Here is a 20,531-nt window from a genome sequence, read left to right as displayed (position 1 = left end):
GCGTTATCTACAGGGGGGCTGTATGGCGTTATCTACAGGGGGGCTGTATGGCGTTATCTACAGGGGGGGCTGTATGGCGTTATCTACAGGGGGGGCTGTATGGCGTTATCTACAGGGGGGGCTGTATGGCGTTATCTACAGGGGGGGCTGTATGGCGTTATCTACAGAGGGGGCTGTATGGCGCTATCTACAGGGGAGGCTGTATGACATTATCTACAGGGGGCGGGCTGTATGATGTTATCTACAGGGGGGCTGTATGGCGTTATCTACAGGGGGGCTGTATTATGTTATCTACAGGGGGGCTGTATGGAATTATCTACAGGGGGGCTGTATGGCGTTATCGACAGGGGGGGCTGTATGGCGTTATCTACAGGGGGGCTGTATGGCGTTATCTACAGGGGAGGGCTGTATGATGTTATCTACAGGGGGGCTGTATGGAATTATCTACAGGGGGGCTGTATGGCGTTATCGACAGGGGGGGCTGTATGGCGTTATCTACAGGGGGGCTGTATGGCGTTATCTACAGAGGGGCTGTATGGCGTTATCTACAGAGGGGGCTGTATGGCGTTATCTACAGGGGGGTCTGTATGGCGTTATCTACAGGGGGCTGTATGGTGCTATCTACAGGGGGGCTGTATGGCGTTATCTACAGAGGGGTCTGTATGGCGTTATCTACAGGGGGGCTGTATGGCGTTATCTACAGGGGGCTGTATGGCGTTATCTACAGGGGGCTGTATGGTGTTATCTACAGGGGGGGGTCTGTATGGCGTTATCTACAGGGGTGGTCTGTATGGCGTTATCTACAGGGGTGGTCTGTATGGCGTTATCTACAGGGGGGGCTGTATGGCGTTATCTACAGGGGGGGTCTGTATGGCGTTATCTACAGGGGGGGCTGTATGGCGTTATCTACAGGGGGGCTGTATGGCGTTATCTACAGGGGTGGTCTGTATGGCGTTATCTACAGGGGGGGCTGTATGGCGTTATCTACAGGGGGGCTGTATGGCGTTATCTACAGGGGTCTGTATGGCGTTATCTACAGGGGGGGCTGTATGGCGTTCTCTACAGGGGGCTGTATGGCGTTATCTACAGGGGGCTGTATGGTGTTATCTACAGGGGGGGGTCTGTATGGCGTTATCTACAGGGGGGGTCTGTATGGCGTTATCTACAGGGGGGGCTGTATGGCGTTATCTACAGGGGTCTGTATGGCGTTATCTACAGGGGTCTGTATGGCGTTATCTACAGGGGGGCTGTATGGCGTTATCTACAGGGGGGGGCTGTATGGCGTTATCTACAGGGGTCTGTATGGCGTTATCTACAGAGGGGGCTGTATGGGGTTATCTACAGGGGGGGCTGTATGGCGTTATCTACAGGGGGGGGCTGTATGGCGCTATCTACAGGGGGGCTGTATGGCGTTATCTACAGGGGGGGGCTGTATGACGTTATCTACAGGGGGGGGCTGTATGGCGTTATCTACAGGGGGGCTGTATGGCGTTATCTACAGGGGGGGGCTGTATGGCGTTATCTACAGGGGGGCTGTATGGCGTTATCTACAGGGGGGCTGTATGGCGTTATCTACGGGGGGCTGTATGGCGTTATCTACAGGGGGGGCTGTATGGCGTTACCTACAGGGGGGGCTGTATGGCGTTATCTACAGGGGGGGGGCTGTATGGCGTTATCTACAGGGGGGGCTGTATGGCGTTACCTACAGGGGGGGCTGTATGGCGTTATCTACAGGGGGGGCTGTATGGCGTTATCTACAGGGGGTCTGTATGGCGTTATCTACAGGGGGGGCTGTATGGCGTTATCTACAGGGGTCTGTATGGCGTTATCTACAGGGGGGGCTGTATGGCGTTCTCTACAGGGGTCTGTATGGCGTTATCTACAGGGGGGGGGGCTGTATGGAGTTATCTACAGAGGGGGCTGTATGGCGTTATCTACAGGGGGTCTGTATGGCGTTATCTACAGGGGGGGCTGTATGGCGTTATCTACAGGGGTCTGTATGGCGTTATCTACAGGGGGGGCTGTATGGCGTTCTCTACAGGGGGCTGTATGGCGTTATCTACAGGGGGCTGTATGGTGTTATCTACAGGGGGGGGTCTGTATGGCGTTATCTACAGGGGGGGTCTGTATGGCGTTATCTACAGGGGGGGCTGTATGGCGTTATCTACAGGGGTCTGTATGGCGTTATCTACAGGGGTCTGTATGGCGTTATCTACAGGGGGGCTGTATGGCGTTATCTACAGGGGGGGGCTGTATGGCGTTATCTACAGGGGTCTGTATGGCGTTATCTACAGAGGGGGCTGTATGGAGTTATCTACAGGGGGGGGGCTGTATGGGGTTATCTACAGGGGGGGGCTGTATGGCGTTATCTACAGGGGGGCTGTATGGCGTTATCTACAGGGGGGGGCTGTATGGCGTTATCTACAGGGGGGCTGTATGGCGTTATCTACAGGGGGGCTGTATGGCGTTATCTACGGGGGGCTGTATGGCGTTATCTACAGGGGGGGCTGTATGGCGTTACCTACAGGGGGGGCTGTATGGCGTTATCTACAGGGGGGGGGCTGTATGGCGTTATCTACAGGGGGGGCTGTATGGCGTTACCTACAGGGGGGGCTGTATGGCGTTATCTACAGGGGGGGGCTGTATGGCGTTATCTACAGGGGGGGGCTGTATGACGTTATCTACAGGGGGGGGCTGTATGGCGCTATCTACAGGGGGGCTGTATGGCGTTATCTACAGGGGGGCTGTATGGCGTTATCTACAGGGGGGCTGTATGGCGTTATCTACGGGGGGCTGTATGGCGTTATCTACAGGGGGGGCTGTATGGCGTTACCTACAGGGGGGGCTGTATGGCGTTATCTACAGGGGGGGGGCTGTATGGCGTTATCTACAGGGGGGGCTGTATGGCGTTACCTACAGGGGGGGCTGTATGGCGTTATCTACAGGGGGGGGGGCTGTATGGAGTTATCTACAGAGGGGGCTGTATGGCGTTATCTACAGGGGGTCTGTATGGCGTTATCTACAGGCGGGCTGTATGGCGTTATCTACAGGGGGTCTGTATGGCGTTTTCTACAGGGGGGGGCTGTATGGCGTTATCTACAGGGGGGGGCTGTATGGCGTTATCTACAGGGGGTCTGTATGGCATTATCTACAGGGGGGGGCTGTATGGCGTTATCTACAGGCGGGCTGTATGGCGTTATCTACAGGGGGTCTGTATGGCGTTATCTACAGGGGGTCTGTATGGCGTTATCTACGGGGGGGTCTGTATGGCGTTATCTACAGGGGGGGTCTGTATGGCGTTATCTACAGGGGGCTGTATGGCGTTATCTACGGGGGGGTCTGTATGGCGTTATCTACAGGGGGGGTCTGTATGGCGTTATCTACAGGGGGGGTCTGTATGGCGTTATCTACAGGGGGGGTCTGTATGGCGTCATCTACAGGGGGGGTCTGTATGGCGTTATCTACAGGGGGTCTGTATGGCGTTATCTACAGGGGGGGTCTGTATGGCGTTATCTGCAGGGGGGAATGTATATGGTGCTATCTATAGGGGGCGCTGTGTGGCGGAATCTATAGGGAGGCACTATCTACAATGGGGGAGTTGTGTGATACCCAGGGGAGGGGGTCCCAGTGAAAAGTTTGCTATGGGGCCCAGTTTTTCCTAGTTACGCCCCTGCATGTGCGCAATTGTGATAGATTTAGCGTATAAAGCTCACTCATCATAATAAATCAAAACCCCCCCCCATGTCTGGAGTAGAAGGTTCCGGGATCTCATGTGTCTGGTCACAAAACACTCAGCTCTCTGGCCCCCTCTGTCGGTCACTCTCGGGTTATGTAATATATATATACACACCCAGAGTCCTCTCTCACGCTCTGCTGGTTATTTTGTGAATTGCAGGTGATACGTTGTGAGTAGCAGTCTAGCGTCTATGCCACTCACAAGATGGCGGCGCGGCCTGGCTACGGTGGCCGGGCTAGAAATGGCATTGTCAGGAACCCGGAAGCGATCAACTCTACTTCGCCATAGCAACCACGTGGTCACTGCAAAATGTTCCCGGAGCTGAACACCCTGCTGGGGGCGGACACTGACAACCCGGAGCGGGTGAGAACATGGCGGGTGTCGCGGTAGTACGTTACTCGAATCTTTAAGGGATCACACGCTAAAACGCTGGACCTACCCACAAATCCCTAACCCCCTGATTCTACTGCTCAATCTACTAATTCCCCATTTTTCCTTAACACCAAATTACACCCCCCCCCCTCCTCCTCCTCCTCTCCCCTCCTCTCCACAGACTTTCATTGTCTTTTTCCCCAAAATGATAACTTCACATAAGGACCAACCCTGCACCCTAAAATAACCCCCTCCCCCATACTGCACCTAATTCAGCACCCATCATCGTGAGCAGCTGCTCCTGCACCCCTAGTGACCCGCTCCTTCATAAGCCAGTGCTGCACCTCAGTCTGCTCCACCAGAGCTCCACCCCTCATGTGCCACGGTTTAGCTGCCGCCACAAGTCCTGCACCCCAGATCTCCGCTCCCCTGTATTTTGGGGTTTCTTGGTGATGTTTGGGCTGCGACTCCACAATCCGCACAAACTCATCGCAACTGCGCGTAATTCTCACCCCGTAACCGGGGGAGGGGGGGTCTAATGGAATCTACAGACACGTTACGTGTCCCCTCTTTCTCACCTCTAGTCCCCGCTACTGCCCCCCTAGTGGCATCTCACCCCCTATATATGCCGGAGGAGGGGGGGTGATATTATACCGGGTCCGCGGTCACCGATCTTCTACTGTCACATTGCGGTTCTCTAGAGGGATAACTATCATGTTGGGAGTGGTAGTCGCTCTGTACCCCCCCTGCTCACCCCTCATCTTCTCTTCCAGGGACAGTTCACACTGATCAGCGGCCACAAGACGGACCCCGGCTTCTTGCTGCATCACTTCCTGTCCTATTACCTGAGGGGTAAGTGATGACGTCCTCGCGGTGATGTCATAGTGCTGGGGGCGGGGCATATATCGCGTTCTCCGGTGATAACGATGGTTTGTGTCTCGGCAGCCGGGTGTAACGTGTGTTTTGTGGCTCTCGCTCAGTCGTTCAGTCACTACAACATCATCGCCCAGAAGCTGGTGAGTCAATAAAGATGAAACATTGTACGTGAAAAGTTCTGCTACATTCTATTTGCAAGATCTCTGCTTGCTGTCCGCTCCTGCCCACAGAGAATAAAACTCCTGCCCACTGTATGTAGTCATGAATCTGTGTAGGACACGGCCGAAGACTTTTTATATGGTGTTTAATGCAACTTTTCTACTGTTTTTTGTTTTTTATTACATCGGTTTTTTTTTTCGTTTTTTTTTTTGAGATACAGCTGCATTGTATGCTGGACCCGCTGTCACTGAAGCTGTCAGTCCTGCTGACCTGATGGATTTCAGCGCAAGATACAACTTCTAGGTATACAGGATACAAAGCAGCTGTATCTCAAAAAGTAAAAAAAACAACTAAAAACTATTAAAAGTTGCATCAAAAACTATAATTGTTTTATTTAAAAAAAAAAAGTGTTCAAAGGTTTACATGGACCTTTAAATGATGCACAAAACATGTTCTTGATGCGTTTCTTGCCAGGCTGAGTAACAGAACCCAGTAAAGGGAAGGAGTGTACATACATTACATTACTCATCCTGTATTATACTCCAGAGCTGCACTCACTATTCTGCTGGTGGAGTCACTGTGTACATACATGACATTACTTATCCTGTACTGATCCTGAGTTACATCCTGTATTATACTCCAGAGCTGCACTCACTATTCTGCTGTGGAGTCACTGTGTATATACATTACTTATCCTGTACTGATCCTGAGTTATATCCTGTATTATACTCCAGAGCTGCACTCACTATTCTGCTGGTGGAGTCACTGTGTATATACATTACATTACTTATCCTGTACTGATCCTGAGTTACATCCTGTATTATACTCCAGAGCTGCACTCACTATTCTGCTGGTGGAGTCACTGTGTATATACATTACATTACTTATCCTGTACTGATCCTGAGTTACAGCCTGTATTATACTCCAGAGCTGCAGTCACTATTCTGCTGGTGGAGTCACTGTGTACATACATTACATTACTTATCCTGTACCGATCCTGAGATACATCCTGTATTATACTCCAGAGCTGCACTCACTATTCTGCTGGTGGAGACACGGTGTACATACATTACATTACTTATCCTGTACTGATCCTGAGTTATATCCTGTATTATACTCCAGAGCTGCACTCACTATTCTGCTGGAGGAGTCACTGTGTACATACATTACATTACTTATCCTGTACTGATCCTGAGTTACATCCTGTATTATACTCCAGAGCTGCACTCACTATTCTGCTGGTGGAGTCACTGTGTACATACATTACATTACTTATCCTGTATTGATCCTGAGTTACATCCTGTATTATACTCCAGAGCAGCACTCACTATTCTACTGGTGGAGTCACTGTGTACATACATTACATTACTTATCCTGTACTGATCCTGAGTTACATCCTGTATTATACTCCAGAGCTGCACTCACTATTCTGCTGGTGGAGTCACTGTGTACATACATTACATTACTTATCCTGTACTGATCCTGAGTTACATCCTGTATTATACTCCAGAGCTGCACTCACTATTCTGCTGGTGGAGTCACTGTGTACATACATTACATTACTTATCCTGTACTGATCCTGAGTTACATCCTGTATTATACTCCAGAGCTGCACTCACTATTCTGCTGGTGGAGTCACTGTGTACATACATTACATTACCTATCCTGTACTGATCCTGAGTTACATCCTATGTTATACTCCAGAGCTGCACTCACTATTCTGCTGGTGGAGTCTCTGTGTACATACATTACTTATCCTGTTCTGATCCTGAGTTACATCCTGTATTATACTCCAGAGCTGCACTCACTATTCTGCTGGTGGAGTCACTGTGTACATACATTACATTACTTATCCTGTACTGATCCTGAGTTACATCCTGTATTATACTCCAGAGCTGCACTCACTATTCTGCTGGTGGAGTCACTGTGTACATACATTACATTACTTATCCTGTACTGATCCTGAGTTACATCTTATATTATACTCCAGAGCTGCACTCACTATTCTGCTGGTGGAGTCACTGTGTACATACATTACATTACTTATCCTGTACTGATCCTGAGTTACATCCTGTATTATACTCCAGAGCTGCACTCACTATTCTGCTGGTGGAGTCACTGTGTACATACATTACATTACTTATCCTGTACTGATCCTGAGTTACATCCTGTATTATACTCCAGAGCTGCGCTTACTATTCTGCTGGTGGAGTCACTGTGTACATACATTACTTATCCTGTACTGATCCTGAGTTACATCCTGTATTATACTCCAGAGCTGCACTCACTATTCTGCTGGTGGAGTCACTGTGTACACACATTACATTACTTATCCTGTACTGATCCTGAGTTATATCCTGTATTATACTCCAGAGCTGCACTCCCTATTCTGCTGGTGGAGTCACTGTGTACATACATTACTTATCCTGTACTGATCCTGAGTTACATCCGGTATTATACTCCAGAGCTGCACTCACTGTCTTTAGACCAGACATTGTACAGTCACTTGAGGACTTCCGCACAGTTACAGTTTTATGTTTCTTCCTCAGGGAGTGAATCTGGTGAGCGCTCGGGATCAGGGGCAGCTGCGGTTCCTGGAGGGGCTGAGGTCTTACACCCGTCTGCTGTTTACGGATACTCCAGAGACTGAGAATCCTCTGCGTTTTCTGAGGTCAGTAGTACGCTCGCTTTTTTTCGGGGGATCACCCCAGAAAATCTGGATAAAGCGGAGGTTCAGTTGTGATCTTAAAATCCTGATCGGTGTCTCCAGCTTAGCCGTGTTGTCTATTGGAGTCTGTGGCAGCTTCAATAGCCACCTCTTGTTTCGCTGCTGCTCTTTTAAATCCCTCATGCTTTACACTGCATCTTCACTTTTTTAAATGAACTGATGTGTAAGCACACGCTAAGAAGGAAGTCCGTACATGGAGAGATGATTGTCATTAGACGAATAGATGATTATAAAATACAAGTAATAAACTGCTGTACATAGGGGAGGGGCCTCAATAAGGGGGAGGAGTCGGGGGAGTGGTTTTGATATGTTGCTCACTGTAACCCTGAATTGAATCCATTGGATCAGAGGGTCAGGGAAGCGGAAGGAATTAATGGCTGTTCTTTCTTTTAGGACAGGAAGTGACCTCCGGCCCCTGTATGACTTCATTACTGCTGCACTGACGCCCTCTGCAGGAGAACAGTGGAAATGCCCGGTGCTGATCATAGACGATGTCAGTGTGCTGCTCAGCCTGGGGGTCACCACCCTGCAAGTGCTGGACTTCATCCATTACTGCAGAGCCAGCGTATGCTGCAAGTACCAGGTGTGTGCCCCTCATTCACGTACGCCCTGTTCACGCCAGTACAAAACAGAGAAAGTATAGACGGAGGTGACAAAGGCTGCTACAACTGTTATATCCCTCTATTGTTAGTGCTGTTACATAGGACTGCCGGTAACACTACTACATTATCTGTACTGAGAGAGTTATCACTGTGTTATCTGTGGTGTTACATAGGACTGCCGGTAACACTACTACATTATCTGTACTGAGAGAGTTATCACTGTGTTATCTGTGGTGTTACATAGGACTGCCGGTAACATCTTCCACATTATCTGTACTCAGAGAGTTATCACTGTGTTATCTGTGGTGTTACATAGGACTGCAGGTGACATCTACTACATTATCTGTACCCAGAGAGTTATCACTGTGTTATCTGTGGTGTTACATAGGACTGCAGGTAACACTACTACATTATCTGTACTCAGATAGTTATCACTGTGTGTTATCTGTGGTGTTACATAGGACTGCAGGTAACATCTATTACATTATCTGTACTCAGGGAGTTATCACTGTGTTATCTGTGGTGTTACATAGGACTGCAGGGAACATCTACTACATTATCTGTACTCACAGAGTTATCACTGTGTTATCTGTGGTGTTACATAGGACTGCAGGTAACATCTACTACATTAGCTGTACTCAGATAGTTATCACTGTGTGTTATCTGTGGTGTTACATAGGACTGCAGGTAACATCTATTACATTATCTGTACTCAGGGAGTTATCACTGTGTTATCTGTGGTGTTACATAGGACTTCCGGTAACACTACTACATTATCTGTACTCAGTTATTGCTGTGTTATCTGCGGTGTTACATAGGACTGCAGGTAACATCTACTACATTAGCTGTACTCAGATAGTTATCACTGTGTGTTATCTGTGGTGTTACATAGGACTGCAGGTAACATCTATTACATTATCTGTACTCAGGGAGTTATCACTGTGTTATCTGTGGTGTTACATAGGACTTCCGGTAACACTACTACATTATCTGTACTCAGTTATTGCTGTGTTATCTGCGGTGTTACATAGGACTGCAGGTAACATCTACTACATTATTTGTAGAAAGTAACAGTGAAATGACCGGTTCAGCTCTGCTACGTCTGTGGGTTCATGTTCTGCCCATCATCTCCGGTTCGGGGGTTCTGTGATTTCCCGGAGTTGTTTTCTTTTTTAGGGGGTCGTGGTTTGTTTGCTGCAGGGAGATGAGGGGTCGGAGGACGCGGAGAATGATCTGTTGCTGAAGTCTTTGTGTCACCAGAGTAGTCTGATCCTGCAGGTGGAGGGTCTTGTCACCGGCTTCTGTAAGGATGTCCATGGAGAGGTCAGTGTGTGGTGGTGGCAGCGCGTGCCATACTAGGTCCCCCTCCCCATATCATAGGCAGCAGTCAGAACAGGGCTCAGTTTCTGGTATACAGCCCCTCCTCCACATTTCCTATGTTCTAGAATAGTCTTCACCCTGTCTCGATTGCTGCTTATTTTGAGGGTGTAGGCCCCTTTAAAAGTTAAAGGAACATAGTACCTAGTCAGAATGGTTGCTGTATGATGTCCATGAAGTTCAACCAGGAAAGATTGAGTAATATTTGGCACAACGTAAAGATACGCATGTGAGTATACCGACCCAGAATATACTGCTTGTGTTGTGACTAGAGCATTTCACCTGTTACCTCTCACAGTTGACCATCACCTGGAGGACCCGGGACAGTGACCAGCCCGTCATCTACCAGTACAAAATCCAGGACAAGTCCGTCAGCTTCTTCGCCAGGGGTCTATCTGCAGCCGTCCTATAATCTGCGGACTCGTCACCCAGAGGCCCACGCCTGGTGCGCGCGTTTACAGCTGGATCCTGGCAGAGCTGAGTACAAGGAGTGCCAGGCTGCGTATCATGCCCCGTGCGGGCACAACAGACCAGACTGAGGAGGGGGCATCGTCATACAGATTGTCCAGATAAGATCAATAAGGAACAATCCGCTGATTATACAGGAGGGGAACCACGTGTGGGGGGTGACGCAGGGGAGTAGCCGCAATGTAGGGTAGAGGGTGATGGGAAGAGGTCGCTCCAGTAGTAAATGAAAGGGGGGGCCACACGGGGTGCAAGAAAAGTAGAGGGCGGCAGGAAGGGTTGTGTTAGGGGACAAGTGTGACCGAGAATAGATGGGGTTGACGAGTGGGGGCAAGCAAGAATAGGGTGGTGAGGAGGCAGGGATGGGGGTGACAGGAGCAGGTGGGGGTGATAGAGAGGGGGGTGGAGTGAGTGGACAGGCGAGAGTGACGGAAGGGGGTGATGGAGAGGGGGGTGGAGTGAGGGTGATGGAGAGGGGGTGGCCAGTGGCCAGAGTGACGTGAGGGGGTGATGGAGAGGGGGGTGGATGGGCAAGAGTGACGGGAGGGGGTGATGGAGTGACGGGTGGAGGTGAGGGTGATGGAGAGGGGGTGGACAGTGACGGGAGGGGGGTGGATGGGCAAGAGTGGCGGGAGGGGGTGATGGAGTGACGGGTGGAGGTGAGGGTGATGTAGAGGGGGTGGACAGTGGCAAGTGACGGGAGGGGGGTGGATGGGCGAGAGTGACGGGAGAGGGGGGTGGAGTGACGGGTGGGGGTGATGGAGAGGGGGGTGGAGTGACGGGTGGGGGTGATGGAGAGGGGGGGTGGAGTGACGGGTGGGGGTGATGGAGAGGGGGGTGGATGGGTGGAGTGACGGGTGGGGGTGATGGAGAGGGGGGTGGAGTGACGGGTGGGGGTGATGGAGTGACGGGTGGAGGTGAGGGTGATGTAGAGGGGGTGGACAGTGGCCAGTGACGGGAGGGGGGTGGATGGGCGAGAGTGACGGGAGAGGGGGGTGGAGTGACGGGTGATGGAGAGGGGGTGGACAGTGGCCAGTGACGGGTGGGGGTGATGGAGAGGGGGGTGGAGTGACGGGTGGGGGTGATGTGATGGGTGGGAGTTGATTATCAGGATTTATGTCTCTTCGATCCACCACAGAAATAAACATGAACACGACGTTTCAGAGAGTTTTATGTAAGAAAATTACGGAGGATTGAAAAGAAACAAAAAGCTCAAATTCAAAATATACAAATAAACTAAGAGACTGTACACCGGAGATTCAGCGCTCTCCGCGGCGCGAGACCTACAGCAAAATAAATTACCTTTACCAAAAATATTATCTCTTCTCTACACGCGACGCAGGTTAGACGCGACATTAAACAGTAGTTGACGCAGCGACATGAACCGATCCGGGGGGAGCGGCGCCGGCAGGAAGTGGCTCCTGTCACGTGACCTATCGCACTGCCTCGAGCGGGTGACAATCGCTCAGCTGACCAGGCTCGTCCAATAGAAACGTTCTTTTCTCACGGGGAAATGGACGTTTCCTCGGGGGCTGGGACGGTCCGTAACACGTTACTGGGTCAAGCTGAGCCGGAAATGTTCTGTACTGCGAGAGAACACGGCAGCAATAGACCCACAGCAAGTAAGTGCCCCCCCAACCCCTCTACTGTGTATAAATGTAGTGTCATGGGGGGTCCTGTGGGGGTGGAGCTACAGTCAACCTTCCGCACACAGAACAATGGTCTCCATCACTGCTCTGAGGGGGAGGGGAACGTAGTGAGGCAGAGTTGTCACATCTCCACCCCCTGCTTTAGAGGAGATGCCACATACAGCACCTTATACCTCAGCCCCCGCCGTGTGACGCCTTCCCTGGGATAGGGATTATAAATTCTAGTCTCGGGCTCAATATAAAATGCAGCAAAAATGACAACCGCGTTGGCCCCTCTCCCCGTACAGACACTACATGTCACTCCTCCTGCAGCGGCTCTACGCTGATATTATATATGGGGGATCTGCCCAGGCCATTCATTGGGGGCATCATTGGAACTTTATAGTCTTCAGGTCACAAAGGAATAAGAAAGAACCCCTCCCCCCATGACAGGCCCCGGACAAAAGGGGTGGGGTCTGACACCTAAATACTGGCGTGGGAAAATGTGTGTCATGGAGCAGCAAAAATGTTAGAACCAGATGATAAAGCCTTTACGTTGTGCCGGAGATCATACAGACGTTATGGGGGAGACGTTTCCTGACTGGTGTTTTCCTTTAAGGATTCCTCGACTTTACCAAGACCCAACCTCTTTTCGTGAATATCCCAGTATTTCACTCTGAGGGGGTTCACATACTTTCAGCCACGTATTTCTTGTCAAATCCAGAAAAAACGCAGATAATAAAGTCTACACGAAACGTAATATGTGGGAGAAGCGCCCCGAGAATACGCCGTGCGACTGCGCCGACTTCTGAATTACTCCTTTACCCAAAGCAGGGGGAGGGGAAACTTTCCTGCTGCCTGGAAGGGGATATAAATATGTGAACCTTAACCCCCAGCGCAGCCGGTAAGTGCCCCCTCACAGCCTGAAGGACAGATGTATTGTAGCGCCATCTAGAGGGCGCTGTGATACTCTGCACCAGTAGGGACACGGCTCTGGTCTCCTTCCACTGCAGACTGGAATGAAGTCCGTCCCGATACTCCGTATCATTTAATAGGGCAGCATGTTCATAGCCGCCCTTTCCAGGCGTCGTCAGCGTTGTGGCCCCACCTGGGAGGGCCCCGACGCTTACAATATTAAAATTCCCCTCCCGGTCCCTCCTAGATATTGACAGACACCGGCGGCGCGGTACACGGCCACACATTGATGACGTATAGCGCTAGCGTCGCTCTCCCGGACATCCATCACGCGTGATCGTGAAGTGCTACCGATTCATTACGAATCTGTCGGGGTTCCTGCATTTTCTGGGGCATCACCGACCTGACTGCCTAAAAATAAACCTATCCGGACAGGTGAGAGATGAACCCGAGAAAATGGGGAGCTGTAAATTGTACAATTCCATTGGAAGTATAGTTAGAAACTCATGGTGATAGAGTAACCCCTTCAGTGCCGCTCCTCCGGCAGGGGTTAAACGCCACGCTTGCCCTACGGTCCCTGAGTCTTCCTCAGTCGAGCTTCTCCAGGACTGATGGGACGTAGACCAGACTCAGCTCACTGCCAAAGTCACAGACAATCGCTGCGTTGTCCAGGACCAGGATCTGACGGGCTGGCTGAGCTTCCTCACATTTTCCCAGGTAGACCGTCTGTAGGAGATCTCCATAACCGATGTCCCAGAATGACACGCAGCCCTGACCGCCGGTCACCAGCAGGTTGTCTGAGATGAGACCCAAACTGGAGCCGCAACCCAAGTCCTGAGGAGAGAGAATATCACACCATCATAGACCTACAACTGACATACAACTGACGGACGGACGATCCCCCCGCACATACTGATCAATCCTCAAATACTAATCTTATGGCAGGTTTAGCCCAGTCACAGCTACTCCGCATTTCTTACAGGGCCCCATACATTAGATGAGTCAGTCAAACCCACCGACCATGTGGATGAGATGATGGACGCCACAGCAGATCACACATTGGGGCACAGCTGCCATTGCTGCCTGGACGTGGATGACACATTATCCCGCGTTATCCGGTGACATATGTCCAGGAGAGCTCAGAACTCACTTGTTGTATGGAGTAAAGCTTGATCCCTGAGCTCCGGTCCCATATACTGATGACATCATCCAGGCCACTGCTGATGACATAGGACGCCGTGCACAACAGTGAGGTGATGTCTCCTCGATGCCCGGGCATGTGGCCGACTCTGCTTCCAGTGAGTACATCCCATAAACAGATGGCTCCGTCTTGCCCCCCACTGGCCAGGACCATGGTCTGCAGGTAAAAATAAAAACGGGTTAGTACCTGCAAATTTAGTGGGGAGGTCGGAGTGGTCCATTATGGCAGTAACCCCCACCAAGGCAAAATAATGGCCCCCTCAGCGGAGGCACTCACCTGGTCTATATAAATGGCAGTAATCCCCCCTGAGTGACCCTGCAGTGTGAACAAGCAGCAAGCGTCCTCCAAGCGGTACACCTACAGAAAGAGCAGACAGACGAGTCAGCAGCCTCACGGTGTGCTGCGGGGGGAGGAATATAATGCCACGACTCTCTCCGACGCATATTATTTGGCGTTATTGGGATTTAAAGAGAAAGAACATTTTGATTCTGGACCATGAGCGACAACGTATCCACTCACTCTCAGAGTGTGGTCCTGGCTCCCGGTCACAAGGCGCCCGGCCGCTGCTTTTAACACCGTGATTGGCTTCTGGTGGGCACAGGCCACAGTGTGCGTCAGCTGACAGCGGATGATGTCATCGTTGGAGTAGAGCGGAGAGCTGGGGACGGCGCTGCGGGAGGACGTTCCTGGGATGAATCAGACGCGTGTTATTATTATGTCGTTTAGCTTTCAAGTTTTGTCAAGGATTAGAAAAACATGGCTGCTCTCCGTCAGAAACAGCGCCACACCTGTCCATGCGTTGTGTGTGGCGCAGTTTTTGGAAGAAATCAGCCTTGTCGTTCTAATCCTGGACAACCCCTTTAATCGTCTACAAAAGGCAGCGACTGAATGCAGCTAAACCAGACAGATTCCAAACTGGGTGTGAGCGGAGAAGAAAACCACATATAAAGATAAAGCAAAGTATTGTGTAGGTTGTAACCCGTCTTCTAGAGGACAGAGAGGGCCGGCCGTGATGTCACTCACCTCTGAACTGTAACTGGCTGGAGGATTTTTGGGAATCCAGACAGAAGAAATCCAAGGAGCCGTTGAGCCGAGCGGCTACAATCCTGGAAGACAGAAACCTTGTAATGTCACCTCCATCACCGGACCCCTCCATCACCGGACCCCTCCCTGGGGTCCTCATCGCTATCCCCGTACAGTAAATATATAGGCTGGGGGGGGGGGTCATACCTGTGATTCAAGAAAACGAGTGCAGTGATCCCGCTCTGACCGTCACCGCTACTGCAGCGCAGAACCCCCTCAATGGCGTCCCAGACCTAGAGGTAAAAAAATAATAAGGTAACGACAATGAGGCGACCGGGCAGAAAAACATCAAACCAAGAATCAAAAACATGCACATTACATATATAAAGGATCAAACGCTGCACAACCAGGGGCCACTGAGCCTTCACTGAGAGCAGTCAGAGGCCACTGAGCCTTCATTGAGAGCAGTCAGGGGCCACTAAACCTTCATTGAGAGCAGTCAGAGGCCACTAAACCTTCATTGAGAGCAGTCAGAGGCCACTAAACCTTCATTGAGAGCAGTCAGGGGCCGCTGAGCCTTCACTGAGAGCAGTCAGGGGCCACTGAGCCTTCATTGAGAGCAGTCAGGGGCCACTGAGCCTTCATTGAGAGCAGTCAGGGGCCACTAAACCTTCATTGAGAGCAGTCAGAGGCCACTAAACCTTCATTGAGAGCAGTCAGGGGCCGCTGAGCCTTCACTGAGAGCAGCCAGGGGCCACTGCACCTTCATTGAGAGCAGCCAGGGGCCGCTGAGCCTTCACTGAGAGCAGTCAGGGGCCACTGAGTCTTCATTAAGAGTAATGAGGGGCCACTGCACCTTCATTGAGAGCAGCCAGGGGCCACTGAGCCTTCATTGAGAGCAGTCAGGGGCCACTAAACCTTCATTGAGAGCAGTCAGGGGCCACTAAACCTTCATTGAGAGCAGTCAGGGGCCGCTGAGCCTTCACTGAGAGCAGTCAGGGGCCACTGAGCCTTCATTGAGAGCAGTCAGGGGCCACTAAACGTTCATTGAGGGCAGTCAGGGGCCACTAAACCTTTATTGAGAGCAGTCAGGGGCCACTAAACCTTCATTGAGAGCAGCCAGGGGCCACTGAGCCTTCATTGAGAGCAGCCAGGGGCCGCTGAGCCTTCATTGAGAGCAGCCAGGGGCCGCTGAGCCTTCATTGAGAGCAGCCAGGGGCCACTGAGCCTTCATTGAGAGCAGCCAGGGGCCACTGAGCCTTCATTGAGAGCAGCCAGGGGCCACTGAGCCTTCATTGAGAGCAGCCAGGGGCCACTGAGCCTTCATTGAGAGCAGTCAGGGGCCACTAAACCTTCATTGAGAGCAGTCAGAGGCCACTAAACCTTCATTGAGAGCAGTCAGGGGCCACTGAGCCTTCATTGAGAGCAGTCAGGGGCCACTGAGCCTTCACTGAGAGCAGTCAGGGGCCACTGAGCCTTCACTGAGAGCAGTCAGGGGCCACTGAGCCTTCACTGAGAGCAGTCAGGGGCCACTGAGCCTTCATTGAGAGCAGTCAGGGGCCACTGAGCCTTCATTGAGATAAGTCAGGGGCCACTGAGCCTTCATTGAGAGCAGTCAGGGGCCACTGAGCCTTCATTAAGTGTATCTTATCTAAGGTTATTACTGAATATACGGGAGAAGCCTGTATACCTCTAGTTTTCCGTTACTCTTCCCCGCTACAATGAGGTTTCCCTGTAGTCCCAGACTCCACACTGAACTGTCGAAATCTTCTGTCCAACCAGACACCGGTGAGGACGTCCCGTTACAGAACACCAGCTCTTCTGCCGAGCTCTTCCTCCTGACAGAAGCGCAGCCGCCATCGGACCGGCTCCCAGGTGATCTGCTCCGTCCGCCGGCCGTAAGATGGCACTGTCCATACAGAGCCGGGGAGAAGACGGGAGAAAAGCTGCAGGAGGCGCCATGCTCCTCGTACGCCCGCTGCACCAGACTGCTGAAGTCATAGCCGCCGGACTCCAGCTTCACTCCGGGGATCGGGATGATCTCGGGCTCCCCCTGCTTCACCCTGGGGCTCGGGATGATCTCGGGCTGCCCCTGCTTCACCCCGGGGCTCGGGATAATCTCGGGCTGCCCCTGCTTCACCCCGGGGCTCGGGATGATCTCGGGCTCCTCCTGCTTCACCTGCTCACAGAAGTTCGTATCGATCAGACTGGAAAGATCCGGCTGCTCGTAGAAGAGGGGCGGCTGACAGGGCGGCGGTCTTCTCTTCAGGTAACCGTTCTCCAAGGAGTCCTCGGGGTTGTATTTACATTCAGAGAACTGCTCCCAAGTGTCCTGATACTCGAAGACGCCGCTGCTCTCCCTGCGCAGCCTGGAGAGAAAGTCAGAAAAATGGTGACACATAATAGCAGTATAACGCTACAGTTACACCAGACACTAGAACTCAGACAGCCCCGCATCCGGCCGCACTTATAAGTGGCAGCAACATCTGATTATAAGTGGCAGCAACATCTGATTATAAGTGACGCGTTATCTGAGTATAAGTGGCAGCAACATCTGAGTATAAGTGGCAGCAACATCTGAGTATAAGTGGCAGCAACATCTGAGTATAAGTGGCAGCAACATCTGAGTATAAGTGGCAGCAACATCTGAGTATAAGTGGCAGCAACATCTGAGTATAAGTGGCAGCAACATCTGAGTATAAGTGGCAGCAACATCTGATTATAAGTGGCAGCAACATCTGAGTATAAGTGGCAGCAACATCTGATTATAATTACGCAGGTAAAATCCGGTGCAGTTTTTTACATTTTGATGTGGAAATAGGTGCAGGTTTTATGCTGCGGATTTTGGTGCATTTTTTTTTTTTTAAAACTAGTCAGATATAATTTGCAAGCGGAAATGCAATATGAATTGACAGGCTTCAGATTTTAAAATACGCACCACAGATCAAACGACGTGCAAAAAAACCGCAATGTGTAGATGAGATTTCTTAAAATCTCATTTACTTTGCTGGTACTGGATTTGCTGCATGAAAATACGAATTGTGTGCATTTGGCCTTAAAGAGGCTCTGTCACCAGATTATAAGTGCCCTGTCTCCTACATAATCTGATCGGCGCTGTAATGTAGATAATAGGAATGGTTTTTATTTAGAAAAACTATCAATTTTGAGCAAGTTATGAGCAATTTTAGATTTATGCTAATTCGATTCTTAATAGAAAACTGGGCGTGTTTTTACTTTTTTACCAACTGGGCGTTGTAAAGAGAAGTGTATGACGCTGACCAATCAGTGACCAATCAGCGTCATACACTTCTCTCCATTCATTTTTAGCAGTACTCGCAACACAGCATGATCTCGCGAGATCATGTTGTACTGTCACATACTCCCATATTAACTTTACTGAAGTTTCTTGAGCGTGAATAGGCATCACCTCCAGCCAGGACGCAATGTCTATTCACACTCCCGACACTTCGGTAAAGTTTTTGTGGGACTTACTCACACAGCACAGCGTGATCTCACGAGATCACGCTGTGCTGTTATTCACAGAAACTTTACTGAAGTGTCGGGATTGTGAATAGACATTGCGTCCTGGCTGGAGGCGATGCCTATTCACTCTCAAGACACTTCAGTAAAGTTAAAGGGAATGTGTCGCGAATTAAACCTTTTTTTTTAAGTAAGTTACTTATTTCTATTATATTCTTTCACTTTTTTGCTGTATCTTTTTTTTCTTCCACATGGTGGAAAGTATTAAAAATTAAATAATAATTTGACATGTTTTCCTATGTTGCCCACCAGAGGGAGCACTTCCCAGAATTACAGCAAGGTGAATAAGGCAAAGCAACCTGACTCACAGCTGCCGTAAATGTGGGAGGGAATCTCACCCCCCCCCCCTACAAGTCAGGAAAAGGTTTCTTCAAATTGTTAAGCAGTGTCCGGCTGCCATTTTGGGTGTGATTCTGCAGCTGGCAGAAGCTATAGGACACACCAAAAGGCTAAGGGTAAGTTCACACGCTTACTAAACAAAGGGAAAACAGCTCCTGATTTTCAGCCAATTTTTAATCAAACTCGCGTTTTTGGCTGCATTTTTTACGGCTGTTTTTAGAGCTGTTTTTCTATAGAGTCAACCAAAATAAAAACCACTGATGTTATCTACATTACAGCGCCAATCACATTATGTAGGAGACAGGGCACTTATAATCTGGCGACAGCCTCTTTACAGGCTATGCAAACCTCTAAATTATTTTAATAAAAATGTCTGTGTTTGGTGTAACTTTGTCATCAGTTTTTATAAAAAAAATTATTTGTACATTTTGAGATATAGCTGCTTTGTATCTTACGCTGAATCCTGTACCCATCAGGTCCGCCGGACTGAAGGCTTCAGTGACGGCTTCGGTCCTGCGCGTCTTTGACAGTTCATAACTTAGATGTGATCGAGTACAGGTGGATCGTACGTGTCAGAGACACAGGACCCGCTGACCCTGAACCCGTCAGGTCCGTGGGACTGACGGATTAAGGTCTTTAGAGAACGGATATACAGGATACAAAGCAGCTGTATCTCAAACAGTAAAAATCATTATTTATAAAAACTAAATGATAAAGTTTCACCAAACGCACTGACTGACCTGTTTATAAACAATAAATAAGATGTCCATATAAGCTCCGGGGGCCGGCGTGCACCGTAGACGTGACATCCATTAGACCGCGCGCTGACATTGACTTATTATAACTTGTTTTCTGTACTGTAGATTATATCTCACCCCTGCTTGGGAATAACAGTGAGGCAGTCTCCCGTCTGAGCGTCCCACACGCGGATCTGACCGGCCAGGCAGCAGCTCACTAATAGCATCCCATCACTGGCGAGACACTCAATGTCCTGCGAGACAGGCAAAAATATCACTCAACAGAAGCCGAGACCTCAGCTGGGACAGCGTCGTCCTTCATACATCAACACGCACCATGAGGTGACCTCTCAGAACTAGGGGTACAATCTCTGTCTCGGGGGGTGAATAACCGTAGTCATCACAGGGCAGGTCTCCTTTCTTCCGGCGGCTGTGAGATAAACCGTTCTGCCCATAGTTTTTAGGGCACAGCAGTCGGTAAAGACAGAAGAGGAGTAAAACCAACAGGATTCCAGAGGCCAAACCCAAAGCTCCAACTCTGTGAAGACAAAGACGGAGTTACGGCGGGGAGATGCCGGGGGCAGAGAGACCCGGGCGTCAGGGGAGACAGGGAGAAGCTTCACATTCTTACTTGTATAAGGTGACGTCCACAGACCCCTGAGATTTGGAGGGAGGAGGGGCAGGTTTGTCTTCCTCTGGACGTCCATCCCGTTGAGGCCGAAATATTTGGGAGTGCTGGGCCTCAAGAGGGTGCCGTGCCTCGGAAACCTCCTCCGGGGAGAGATACAGGGTGATGGGGATCATGGGCAAGATGCTGATGTATCTAAAGCCAA

At 50.4% G+C, this 20,531-nt stretch overlaps 2 protein-coding genes across 3 annotated transcripts in view; one reads left to right on the top strand and one right to left on the bottom strand.

The window, feature by feature from the left end:
- The first annotated feature begins 3,948 nt into the window (after nt 1–3,948).
- Nucleotides 3,949–10,655, top strand: ELP6 (elongator acetyltransferase complex subunit 6). 2 transcript variants are annotated; one of them, XM_075828801.1, is made up of 7 exons: nt 3,949–4,099; nt 4,882–4,960; nt 5,054–5,124; nt 7,693–7,814; nt 8,265–8,454; nt 9,650–9,796; nt 10,149–10,655. In XM_075828801.1, exons 1-7 carry the CDS (start codon nt 4,046–4,048, stop codon nt 10,260–10,262), a joined length of 777 nt encoding a protein of 258 aa, XP_075684916.1. In that variant the 5' UTR covers nt 3,949–4,045; the 3' UTR covers nt 10,263–10,655. The 2 variants fall into 2 exon arrangements, with proteins under 2 accessions (XP_075684916.1, XP_075684917.1); XM_075828802.1 differs by having other exon boundaries at nt 4,039–4,125.
- Nucleotides 10,656–11,473: 818 nt separating this feature from the next.
- SCAP (SREBF chaperone) overlaps nt 11,474–20,531 on the bottom strand; it is a 48,202-nt gene continuing 39,144 nt past the window's right edge. The window contains exons 14-23 of the mRNA XM_075827894.1: nt 20,330–20,521; nt 20,035–20,236; nt 19,837–19,952; nt 16,773–17,451; nt 15,290–15,375; nt 15,083–15,165; nt 14,579–14,745; nt 14,336–14,416; nt 14,009–14,215; nt 11,474–13,692 (exon numbers count right to left, since the gene is read on the bottom strand). Coding sequence (XP_075684009.1) covers nt 13,447–13,692; nt 14,009–14,215; nt 14,336–14,416; nt 14,579–14,745; nt 15,083–15,165; nt 15,290–15,375; nt 16,773–17,451; nt 19,837–19,952; nt 20,035–20,236; nt 20,330–20,521 — 2,059 coding nt within the window. The 3' untranslated portion in view covers nt 11,474–13,446. The remainder of the gene's footprint in view (nt 13,693–14,008; nt 14,216–14,335; nt 14,417–14,578; nt 14,746–15,082; nt 15,166–15,289; nt 15,376–16,772; nt 17,452–19,836; nt 19,953–20,034; nt 20,237–20,329; nt 20,522–20,531) is intronic.

The sequence above is a fragment of the Rhinoderma darwinii genome, chromosome 5 (genome assembly GCF_050947455.1).
Source record: "Rhinoderma darwinii isolate aRhiDar2 chromosome 5, aRhiDar2.hap1, whole genome shotgun sequence".
Lineage (NCBI taxonomy): Eukaryota > Metazoa > Chordata > Amphibia > Anura > Rhinodermatidae > Rhinoderma > Rhinoderma darwinii.
This window is presented reverse-complemented; position numbering and strand designations above follow the sequence as displayed.

Excerpts from the sequence above, each read along its gene's own strand:
- ELP6 (XM_075828801.1), top strand. The coding sequence starts at position 4,046 with ATGTTCCCGGAGCTGAACACCCTGCTGGGGGCGGACACTGACAACCCG. Across the intron at positions 4,961-5,053 it reads CCTGTCCTATTACCTGAGGG|CCGGGTGTAACGTGTGTTTT; the intron begins GTAAGTGATGAC and ends GTGTCTCGGCAG. Across the intron at positions 8,455-9,649 it reads GCGTATGCTGCAAGTACCAG|GGGGTCGTGGTTTGTTTGCT; the intron begins GTGTGTGCCCCT and ends TTTCTTTTTTAG.